The sequence below is a fragment of the Phoca vitulina genome, unplaced genomic scaffold (genome assembly GCF_004348235.1).
Source record: "Phoca vitulina isolate PV1807 unplaced genomic scaffold, GSC_HSeal_1.0 scaffold73, whole genome shotgun sequence".
In the NCBI taxonomy this organism is placed as follows: Eukaryota; Metazoa; Chordata; class Mammalia; order Carnivora; family Phocidae; genus Phoca; species Phoca vitulina.
The window spans coordinates 303,410-315,959 of NW_022589776.1; the positions used below are offsets into that span (position 1 = coordinate 303,410).

General features: G+C 39.2%; 1 protein-coding gene across 8 annotated transcripts in view; it reads left to right on the top strand.

The window, feature by feature from the left end:
* DNM3 (dynamin 3) overlaps positions 1–12,550 on the top strand; it is a 543,403-nt gene that overhangs the window by 236,529 nt on the left and 294,324 nt on the right. For 5 of the 8 annotated variants that reach the window (XM_032393370.1, XM_032393365.1, XM_032393366.1 and 2 more), the window contains exons 13-14: positions 7,124–7,175; positions 7,998–8,027. In XM_032393370.1, the coding sequence (XP_032249261.1) occupies positions 7,124–7,175; positions 7,998–8,027 (82 nt within the window). The remainder of the gene's footprint in view (positions 1–7,123; positions 7,176–7,997; positions 8,028–12,550) is intronic. The other 3 variants (XM_032393367.1, XM_032393371.1, XM_032393373.1) reach the window with 1 other exon arrangement.

Here is a 12,550-nt window from a genome sequence, read left to right on the forward strand (position 1 = left end):
AAATAAAATTTCTGCCCCCTTTTCTTCTCCTTCTGGAATCCCTATAATGCAAATGTTATTATACTTGATGATGTTGCTGAGTTCCCTTAACCTATCTCATTTTTTTATTAATTTTTTTTTCTTTTTGCTGTTCAGCTTCGTTTCTTTCCAGTACTCTGTCTTCCAGCTTGTTGATCCATTCTTCTGCCTCCTCAAATCTACTATTACTAGATTCCTATAGTGTATTTTTAATTTCATTTATTGAGTTCTTCATCTCTGATTGGTTCTTTTTTATATTTTCTATCTTTTTGTTGAAGGTCTCACTGAGATCCTCCATCCTTTTCTCAAGTCCATTAAGTATCTTTATGACCATTACTTTGATTTTTTTTTAATCAGACATATTCTTGTCTTTGTTTCATTTAGCTCTGTTGCTGTGGTTTTGTCCTATTCTTTAATTTGTGACATATTCCTCTGTCTCCTCATTTTGTCTAACTGTGTTTGTTTCTATGTATTAGGAAAAGCAGTTACGTCTCCTGGATCTTGAAAGTAGTGGTTTTATGAGGAAGAGGTCCTGTGGTGTCCTGTAGCACAAGGTCCTCTGTTCACCAGAACCAGGCAGTTCAGGGGTGTCTCCTGTATGGGTTTCATGTACCCTATTGTTGTGGCTAAGCTTTCTTTGCCTTCAGTCCAGTCAACTGTAATGGCTCACTTTACCTGTTTTGGGCAAGATTTAGTCCCTTTGCTGTTAAGGGGCCAGTCAGGGGCCCCTGTGGGCTTGTAGTTGGGTAATGGGGCAGTCAGACTAGATGTCTGCCCTCAGCCTATTTGTCAGGACTGCAAAGTGACCCCAAACTGCAGGGCTCTCTCCCTGTGCTGCCTCCTGGGAGGTTTTTGTTGGTGGGTGGGGCTGGCATTTAGACCAAGATACCTGCCCCCATACTGTCTGCTGGGACTGCAGATACACTGATCAGCAGGGGACTCTCTCTGCATTGCCAGTTATAAGGCCTGGCTGCTGGGGATGCAATAGGATTGGTATGTGTGGTTATTTTCCCCTTTCATCAGGGCAGGAGTCACTTTGGAGTGGTGTCAGTCCCTGTTGGGGCTGCTTGCAGGATGAGATACAATAAGAGCCACTTTGAGGGGACTTCTGCAGAGTGGGGCAGGTTGGATGGGGTGAATCCACAGAATGTGGGGGTGGGGAACACAGTGTCAACAAGATAGGTAGAGGTTATTGAAGCTGCTTCCCGCAGGTATCTGGCTGTCTAGGCTTGGGATGGGGATGGGTGCATGGGAAGAAATGGCACTTGCCAGCTCTTTTGTTCTTGGAGAATTCTCCTAATGATTTTTGCCCCTCCAGCATTCGTTCTGAAATTGGTAAATAAATCTCCTTCCCATATATTCCATGTGCTTTTCAAACTGTTGCTTCTGTATCTAGGTGGTTTTATTTGCTGTACTGTTTCATTAAGGGCAGGGACTTAGTTTCTTGTCCCTCTCCACATCTCCCAGAGTTGAGCCTGCTGATTTTTAAAGTACCAGAGTTAAGCCCCACTGTAAAAATCTCATGAAGTTAAGCTCAAGTTTTCAAAGCCAAATGTTATGGGGACTTGTATTCCTAGTGCAGGTCCCCTGTGCCTGGGGTGCCTGGTATGAGGTCTTCTCCACTCTTGTGGTGTCCCTTCCATTTGTGGTTGGTCTCACCAGGAGTTTGGTTCCCCACCGCCTTTGTGCCTCTGACCTTTTTTGATGTGACCTCCTCTGTATGATTAACTGTGGAAAGTCTGTCCTGTCAGTCTTTGGGTCATTTTCTGCTTTGGTTGCACTGATGTTGCTGTTATCTAGGTATGTTCGTTGGACCAAGTCAGCTTAGGATCCTCCTACTCTGTTATCTTCCTAGAAGTCCTCCCATTTTTAAATAAATATTTTAAAATACTTTTAGTTCAATCATCATTGCATATATAAGAATTATGATAAAGAATGTTTTCTAACTAGAAGTTTATTTTTTTATTATGTTGCTTATATAGTAACTTCAAGTATCTAAATACATCTTTAATAAGTATCCTTGTCTTTATGGGGCCAGTTGCTATGAAAAGGTTATTCTTTCAGTCAAAAGTAAAGTTAGTTTAGTATTTGGGTTTTTTTTTTTCCCCCACATGCTCTAATTTACCATTTGAGTTTATGTCTTTTTTTTTATATTATGTTATGTTAATCACCATACATTACATCATTAGTTTTTGGTGTAGTGTTCCATGATACATTGTTTGCCTATAAGACCCAGTGCTCCATTCAGTACGTGCCCTCTTTAATACCCATCACCAGGCTAACCCATCCCCCCACGCCCCTCCCCTCTAGAACCCTCAGTTTGTTTCTCAGAGTCCATAGTCTCTCATGGTTCGTCTCCCCCTCCGATTTCTCCCCCTTCATTTTTCCCTTCCTGCTATCTTCTTCTTTTTTTTAAACATATAATGTATTATTTGTTTCAGAGGTACAGGTCTGTGATTCAACAGTCTTACACAATTCACAGTGCTCACTGTAGCACATACCCTCCCCAATGTCTATCACCTGGCCACCCCATCCCTCCCACCTCCCACCACTCCAGCAACCCTCAGTTTGTTTCCTGAGATTAAGAATTCCTCATATCAGTGAGATCATATAATACATGTCTTTCTCTGACTGATTTATTTCACTCAGCATAATACCCTCCAGTTCCATCCACGTCGTTGCAAATGGCAAGATTTCATTCCTTTTGATGGCTGCATAATATTCCATTGTATATATATACCACATCTTCTTTATCCATTCATCTGTCGATGGACATCTTGGCTCTTTCCACAGTTTGGCTATTGTGGACATTGCTGCTATAAACATCGGGGTGCATGTACCCCTTCGGATCCCTACATTTGTATCTTTGGGGTAAATACCCAGTAGTGCAATTGCTGGGTTGTATGGTAGCTCTATTTTCAACTTTTTGAGGAACCTCCATACTGTTTTCCAGAGTGGTTGCACCAGCTTGCATTCCCACCAACAGTGTAGGAGGGTTCCCTTTCTCCGCCTCCCCACCAATATCTGTCCTTTCCTGACTTGTTAATTTTAGCCATTCTGACTGGTGTGAGGTGGTATCATTGAGGTTTTGACTTGGATTTCCCTGATGCTGAGCGATGTTGAGCACTTTAGTATTTGGGTTTTTTAAAAAGATTTATTATTTATTTGAGAGAGAGAGTACATGAGCGGAAGGGCAGAGGGAGGGGGAGAGAGAGAATCTGAAGCAGACTCTGTGCTAAGCACAGAGCCCAGCACAGGGCTTGATTTCACAACCCTGAGACCATGACCTGAGCCGAAACCAAGAGTCAGACATTCAACTGACTGTGCCATCCAGGCACCCCATAGTGTTTGTTTTAACACTAATACTTGATATGGGATTACAAAATAAATCTTTTTCCTCCTGCATGTTCTTAGAATATGGTAGATCCTAAATATGATTATTTAGTAGATAAGGATTCTGTCAGTGGAAAGTCTCTTTATGTAGTATAGGTCATAAGCTTCTGGGAATAACTTTGCCTCTCAAGGAATCTTGGATCTAAGAGGAACCTAAGAAACAGCTAGGGTAGTTCCCCACCCCTTGTCTCTGTCTCTCTGTCTACACACACAGACACACACACACACACAGACACACACACACACTCATTCACACTTTATAGATAAGGCACTGAGGTCTGTATGGGCCATGTTCTTTGCTTAAGGTAGCACAGGGAGTCATCAACAATCTCTTTCACTTTATGTTCTGCTATTTTTCTCTTATGTGATTTTAAGGGTTATACACATAATTCAAGGGTCCCCAATAGTTTGCCTGCTTTAAACACCTGTGGATCTATCATAGTTTAAAATTATCACTACTAGTAAATGCTTTATTTTAAAACATTTCCCCTGAGGAAAACCCTAATAAAATTATGGTTTGGAAAGGATGACCATAGCCATGAAGGTGGCATGATCATAGTACAATTGTAGCTGGTCCCAGTTCTTCCCTGAAGAGGGGGAACCTGCAGGCCTGGAGAAAGAAAGGATGGGCAAGATCTGAAGCCCCAGAAGAGAAACACTTTAGACACACTCCATGGTTCAGGGCATGGTGGGCAGCCAGAGGGCAGTGTGGGTGCATCAGACCTCTGACCATAGCCTGACGCAAAATTTATCTCATTTACAACCTCACCACAAAAACCTTAATAAAGTAGATTTGGATTATGTAGAGAAATGGTTGGAGAGAGATGAATTTCATAGTGATTAGGGTAGCAAGCATTTAACTAAAAACTAGAAAAATAACAAAAAACAATGAGGAAAGAAGAAGCTCAAACCCTGAAATTAGCAAATGGAAAAACAAAAAAAAATACACAAAATATCTTTAGTAATCAAATACTGTGTGCCCTTTTACCACTCACGCCTTCCCCAACCTCATTTGAATGTAGTATTTGTTTCTTCCTGAGATTGAATGAAGAGAAGCAAGTTAAATACATCACAGTAGATTATAAAAGATTGCTAATTTGAACAGCTGTTCTAAATGTGTGATTTGTGATGTGCTACTGAACCACAAGATCCCATCACTTTAAATGGTTGATTGATGACTTTAATCTACGTTTTCTCTATTTTAGACTATTTCATCAATTTCTAAAACAGCTTCTATAAACTTTTTTTAAATTTATTTTTATTTATTTATTTTTTTAAGATTTTATTTGACAGAGAGAGACACAGCGAGAGAGGGAACACAAGCAGGGGGAGTGGGAGAAGGAGAAGCAGGCTTCCCGCTGAGCAGGGAGCCCGATGCGGGGCTCGATCCCAGAACCCTGGGATCATGACCTGAGCTGAAGGCAGATACTTAACAACTGAGCCACCCAGGTGTCCCGCTTCTATAAACTCTTAAACAACTAGTGAGGGGGTTCAGGATTGCTTTTCAGAATTGCCACAGTGACTTTTATTTTCTTGTATCAATAGGTGTTTACTCATGAATTCACTGAAAGAAAGCCTTCATTCTTTTGAGAGATAGAGTAACATAGCACATAAATATCTGGACTCAAGAGTTAAATTGTTGAGGTCAAATCTGACTCTTAATCCCTCTGTGCTCGTGTTATAATGATATCAATCTCATTGGACTTTTCATTCAACAGATACTCATTGAAGCCAACTATGTGCCGAGCAGTTTCTAGGCACTGGGGACATGGAACAGACAAAAACCTCTGCTCACAAGGAGCTTATGTTCTAATGGAAGAAGACAGAAAATAGATATACACAAAAATCAGTAAACTATATAGTATGTTTGAAGGTATAAAGTGCCATAGAGGAAAATAGAATGGTATAAAGAGGATGAGAGTGCTGGAGAAGGGGAGGGATGTAATTTTGAATAGGGTCATCATGGTAGGTCTCACTGAAAAGATAAATTTAAACAAAGACTTGAAGAAGGTGATGTCAAGAGCCATGCAGCTGTATGGTGTGTGAGTATTCTAGGCAGAGGGAACAGGTAGCAGCATAAAGGCTTTGAGGTGGGATTGTGCTTGGTAGGTTCGAAAAAAAGAAAGGAGTCATTGTGGCTGGACCTCTCCAGTGAACAAGGTGGGGAGAGTAGATGATTCAAAGAGGCAGAGGTTGGGGGTCAGTTGAGTATGGCCTGTGGACCATTGTAAGGACTTTTATCCTGAACAGAATGGTATTGCATAGTAGTATAGAGCGTTTTGAGCAGAAGTATGGCAAGGATCCCCTTTTAAAAGGATCACTTTGGCCTCTGTGTTGAGAATTGATATTAGGGGGACAAGTGTGGAAGCAGAGACCAGAGTAAGTGATAACAATACAAATAAGAGATAACCATGGCTGGGACAAATGTGGTAGCCATGGGGGGTGGTAAAAAGATGTTGGATTTTATTTGATTAAATTAATGTATTTTTTAAAAAAGATTTTATCTTTAAATAATTTCTACACCCAACATGCAGCTTGAACCTACAGTCCTGAGATCAAGAGTTCCATGCTCCACCGACTGAGCCAGCCAGGCAACCCAAGATGTTGAATTTTAAATACATTTTATTTTAAAGATTTATTTATGAGAGAGAGAGAGACAGAATGTGTGCATGAGCGGGGGAGGGGGCAGAGTGGTAGAGAGGGGGGAGAGAGAGAGAGAATCTCCAGCAAACTCCTCCCTGAGCATGGAGCCGGGTGTGGGGCTTGATCTCACCACCCTGAGATCATGACCTGAGCCGAAACCAAGAGTCGGACACTTAACTGACTGAACCACCCAGGTGCCCCGAGTTTTAAATACATCTTAAAGTCAATAGCATTTGCTCATGGCTGGATATGGAGTCTGTGAGAGAGAGGGAGGAATCAAGGATTTTGGCTTAAGCACTTGGAAATATGGAATTGCCACTAATTGAAGAGGGGAAAACTGTGGTGGAGCAGGTTTTAGGGAGGACATCACAAGTTCAGTTTTGGCATATTAAGTTTGAGATGCCCATTAGACTTCCAAGTGGAGAGGGTGAGTTGTCAAAAACATTTGAGTCTGGAATTGGGGAAATGGGTCCAAGCTGGAGATCATTCTAGGAGTTGTCAGAATGTAGTAGAATTCAAAACAATGAGATTGGGTAATATCACAAAGAGTTTGGGATCTGGAATCAGACTACTTGGTACCACCACTTACTAGCTGAGTAGCTTTGAGAAAGCCACTTTGCTTCTCTGTGACTCATTCTATCTGCCTGTAAAATGAGAGGAATAATAGTAACTACCTCATGGAGTTAAAATAAAAATATAAATCAAAATCACCAATGCCTGTAAAATACTTCTTAGAACATATACTCAGTAAATGTTAACTGTTAATTTTCAGTGCAACTATTCTGTATATCTATCAGGACATCACAAATACTTGCACAGACTCATGTGATTAATGTAGCAATACAGCTTTCTACACCGTGATGTTATGTTTTTGGTTTGGGATGGTTAATTGGTACTAATTCCCCTGAGTTGGTTTTGCTTCCAGAATTAAACTGGCCTGGATTTTTGGAATTTGCTCTGCCTCAGTTGTTGATACATTTGAAAGCCTGTATATATTTAAAATGTGTTACTTGTTCCAAAAAAAAGTATTATGCGTTTCTTCAGTGGTGGTCTCCTTTGCTTTTCTCAGTGCTCAGCAGAGGAGCAGTCAGGTTCACAAGAAAAACACAGTTGGAAATCAGGTAGGCATTTTAAAAATAATCAGTTGCATGCATGCCCCAAAGAATTTGAACTCAGTCGCTTGATTGATTATTTTTTAATGCAAATTAATCATGTGCAAATTTTGCTGAAAATGCAGCTTTTTGTTTTGTTTTGTTTTTGCTTGTAAGATTTTTGGAGTGCGTTGCATTTTTTTTTTTTTTTGCTATTTTATGCATTTAACTTTATTGATTTATTTTAAATAACTTTTCTGCTATTTGCTCTGCTTTTCAAAATTGACTCCTTGTGTCCTACTTCGCTTGCTTATGTTACCCCTAAATTTGATTTAACATGGAATCTGTGAGTCAGTTCAAGGTTAAAATATGGTGAGTAGTTGCATGAGCTTTTGGTGCTGCTGACTAGTTCACACATTTGCACAGCTTGGTAACAGTGAAGGGACAGCTCATAAAGAAGGCAGTTGTTGGATTTACTCTCTGCCACACCAAATTCCTGTTGGTTAACGAAGATGTTAATTCCTAAGAAGATCTGATCTTTGAGTTTTTGTGTTTTGGGCTGACCGGCTGTCTCTGACTAATAGCGCTCTGCAGAGATTGCATTAACTCTGACAGTTTGCTGTTTCTTTTATGTTTTATGTGATAATGAATATTTGCATTGTTATTTCTCTTCAAGTCAAAACAATGATGATTTTATAGTTTTTTTTTTAAATTCAGAGGTACAATTATTGAACAAATTGAAACCTCTGCTCTAGAAATTTTTCCATTGTTTTGAAAGGAGAAGAGGTAATAACAGACTTTATTTTAAAAACTTTTTTCTGAACTAAAGCATATAATTCTTTGCTATTTCAGGGAACCAATCTTCCGCCTTCAAGGCAAATTGTACGAGCTAAGTTCTGTAAGCTTTACTGTTGCTTTTTCATTTAGCTTCCCAAGGGCACAGTTTGTCTTTAACTGATTAACTCAACTAGCGCTTGCTACTAATTTTTTTAAACTTAGGTTGTCTTGTCCGTAACACTGTATCATTGAAATAAAAATCCTCTTAAGAGGGTTCATCCCTTCACTGCTGATAACTTGCTGTGATTGAAAGGTATGAACTAGTAAACTCTAAAATGCTGTAATAATAAACCCTTAACACTGTGGGTGCTTTGATATTTCTCTAATTTTAATGGGCCTTAAAATAATTAAAATCATTAATGATCTCCATCTCTGTCCCTTTATGCTATGTTGTTACAAGGTGTAAGCCTTGCTCTACAACTTGTATGATAATATTTCCAATAAATGTAGTTCGTGCTTCTAAAAGGTGGGTGAATATTAAACATCTGATTTTGATGTATTTGTTGATAAGCCTACTCAATTACAATTATTTGTATTTATTTAAAAAAAATAAAATCCAGATTACATCAATTGTTATCTTACATGGCTTTAAAGTTGAATCTTTTAAAACCAGATACTATATCTTCACTTTATGGAAGTATAAAGATACTGTCAAATTACTGGCATAGGCATTAAAAAAAACCCAAAAAACATTACACTCTAATTTCTACCACAAATGAAGCAGCTTTAAAGTCTTTCTTCCAATTGTGCTCAAGTTGAGAATGAGATTGGAGCATGGGCCAATTATTTGCTTCATGATGTTTTGGAAGAAACAATCTTTGGAACTAGACATTCCTGGGTTCAAATTCTGCTCTGTCATTTAGTAGCCATGTGGCTTGGGACAAATGGAACCTGAGTTTGCTCAGTTATGTGATGAGAAGGATGAAAATATATCCGTAGGATGATTGTAAAAATCAGAAATAATTTCATAATGAGGTTTGCAGCTGGGTACTGGATGTGTGCCTCGCAAATAGTGTTTACCTTGCTCTCAGCAGGCAGGTGCTGTTCTTGAAACTTTTGGGAGAAAAAATATAAAATATAAGAAAATTACAAAAGTTATAAAATGAGAACAATGAAACATTTGGGAAAATTAGAAGCTATGGCAAATTATTGTGAAGATTGCAATGCCCAGATTAAGGCTTGATGTATAACGGATTTATCTATAAAACTTTCCTCATGATCAGAAGCTGTAGCTCATAGAAGTTTATACTTATTGGAAAAGCAATAGTATAGTGGCATAAGTGCATATTTTAAATCAGATGGAAAGGAAATTCAGAACAGTTTTCAATTATATATTGCTTCCAAATGCTAAAATAATGCTAATGGTGTTTCCGTGACTTTACTTCCCCGGAGTACTTCAAAGCCCACACATTATGGAAGTCTTAAAAGTCAAGATAATAGAATTGGGTGAGTCTCATAATAGAGCACAGATCCCTACTCCAAACCCTTGGGGCCAGGTGTGCCTTTAATATCAGAACTTTTTGGATTTTAGAAAAAAAGTATATTGCATATATCATATTATATTACTTAATATTCCTATGGAGTCAGAGGCAGCACCCTTTAATTAAACACTTCATGTTTCTGCGGTAAAACAAATGAACAGTCTCACTAAGTAGATTAAATGAGAGATAAACATTTTCATGTCGGGTTAGATTTTGCTGCTAAATTTTTGTTTTATTTGTTTTATTTATTTAGTTTTAAATTTTTTAGAGGGAGAGAGAGAGGTGGGGGAGGGGCGACCCAGAGATCATGACCTGAGCCGAAATCAAGAGTTGGCACTTAACTGATTGAGCCACCCAGGTGCCCCTACTTGTTTGTTTAAAAAAAAAAAAACTTTTACTTTGCAAGTAAGGGGTTATGAACCTGAATATCTTATATTCCAAGATCAAATCAGTAATTACATGCAATACAGTATATTTTAGAGAATCTTTTTTTAATTTTTTTTGCTGCTTAGCAGAAATGAACTATAATTACTTGAAATCATTTTCTTTATGAATCTGAATGCCTGAGGTTGATTTGAATTTGTATAAAAAGTTTTTGCCTATTAAGAATCTCAAAGCTGGGGGCCCTTGGAGCCCAGTCTGTTAACTGATGCTGGCTTTTATGGTTGGTGGGGCTGAAATACCCTGTGCTATCCCACAGGTGGTTCATCCATTCTGCTATTCCCTCAGGGCTCCTGGTTGTAAGAAATTCTGCTGTACGGAGTGTGCTCTGAAATATTTTAGAAGGAATTAAAGAAAGCAAAACTCTTTAAAGACAATCCCATTCATTTTTGGCTGCCTAGAAATTTGTCAGCTTGAAAGTTCCACAAGTGGATGTCAACATTTGTACAAAAAAATGTGAGCACACAATTAGTTGAAAGTTGCACTGCCCAGTAATTTAAAGGTAACCTTCATTCATCCCTTCATGCATCAAATATGTATTCAAAACCTAAGAGTATGAAAAACTGTGGTAGATGTTTAGAACAGAATGATAAATAAATCATGGGTTCTGTCCTCGGGGACCTCACAGCCCAGTGGGGATGATGGTAAGTAAGCAAATTGATGTCTGCCTCCTTTTTCAAGGCTAGCTCCTTCTAATCCTTCAGGTCTCCCTGAAGTGTCACTTCTGGAATAGATTGGCCCTGGCCATCAGATCTAAAATCACCTTCCCTCCCTAGTGTCTTGACATTATCTATTATCTTCTTATGTTGTTTATTTATTTTTTCATCTTCCTTCACCAGGACCTAAGCTCCATTAAAGCTATTTTTTTTTTTTTTTTGTGATGCGGAAAGCCATGGAGTATCATTGTAAGCACAATCATAACATTTTAGCGGGATCATTCTGCCTATATGTGAAAGGTTTTGAAGGGAGGGCAAGGTTAGAAAAAGGAGACGAGTTAGGAGGCTATTGAAGACAAGAGATTATGGTGATCTGGGCTCAGATGTTTGTGCTGGATTTGAGGAGAAGCTGATACTTTCAGGAGGATTTGTGATGAACTGGATGTTGGGGAGAGGGCCGGGCATTGTCAGCAATGCTGTTTAGATATATGATTTAGGCACAGGTGAGATAGTGGTGCTCTTCATGGAGAAAGAAATATAGTGAGAAACTCAGATTTGGATTCAGAGTTAGGAAGGGTAGATATGTTGCATATGAGGCACCGTGGGAGACAGGAGTAAAAATGTCCAGATGGATGTTGTATAGAAGTGTCTAGAGTTGAGAAGAGACAGAGAACTATTTATTCCAAAGGTAGTAGGGAGCCATTGAAGGATTCCCAATAGGGAAGGGATATCATCTGACTTGCATGGTGGAAAGATCTGTGTATCAGTCACATGGGATGATTTGGAGGAGTAAAACTAGAGATGTGGAAATTGGGTGAAGATGTTTTTGAATAATTCAGGTAAAATACAAATGTTGGTAGCAACAAGTATGTAGAAGGGACAGATCCAAAATACATTTAGAGGGTGGGAAGAGTTATAAACAGTTGTGGAGTTGGGAGGAGGGAGTTCTCTTTCCAGGCTATGGCTAAGAGGATCCACTGACAAAGGGAATGCAGGGGAAGGAGAAGCAGATTTCAGGGGAGATGGGAGAAGGTGGTGATTTCAGTTTCATTACATTTTTTGTGCCTATTGAGACCTCAGTAGGGTTGAGGTTCAAGACTTGTCTAGACTGGAGATATGTTTTACAGCTGTCAATGTATGCATGGTAGTTGAAGTCAAGGGAGTAGATGAAATTGCCTCCAATGGATAAAAGTATGGAAGAAAATATGGGATTTAAAGGATAATGGAGAAATAAGAGTTGTGGTAGAATGAGGAACTGAAAAGGAGTCTATGAAGTGAAAGAGAGGTAGGAGAACTTGGGGAGTAGTACAATGAGAGCCAAGGGAAGAAATCATTTCAAGGAGGGAATGGCCAATTAGTAATAGATGTTTCCTAGAGTTCAAGAAACACTGGGGAAGTTGTCAAAATAGGTGGAGTGATAGAAGATTCTGTGCAGTACTGGGGATCACCTGAGGCTGTACCAGTCCTTTTGGTCTTGTGAATTGCTCTTCTATTCTACAGCTAGAAGGTAGCATTACTCTTGTACCTTACAGTTAAAAGGTAGCATAAAGCTGAGAAACCAGACAATGGAATTGATATCCTGAGCTGGGTTTTTTTCCAAGGAAGCAGCAAATAAAATCAAGAGAATAAAAGAGTTAAAGTTTTGAAAAGAGAGGTTGAAATAAAGAATTGTATAATCTCATGACTGATGTATTAGTCAGGACATTAGTCAGGACGGGTCAACCAAGTAACAAACAACCCCAGAATTTCAGTAGCTTAGTATAATAACAATTTAGTTCAATGAAGGTCATTCCAGTGAAGGTCATTGAGATGCTGGTGGCAGGGATGGGGGACTTCTCTGCTTTACATGGTCAGTCATGGACTTTAGAACCCTCTTTATTCTTCCAGCAGATGGGAAAGAGAAAGAAGCCTGAGTGAGGGAAGTTTTTAAGGACCAACCTGGAAGTGTCACACGTTTTGCATTCCCATTCCATTGATTGACCAGAACTCA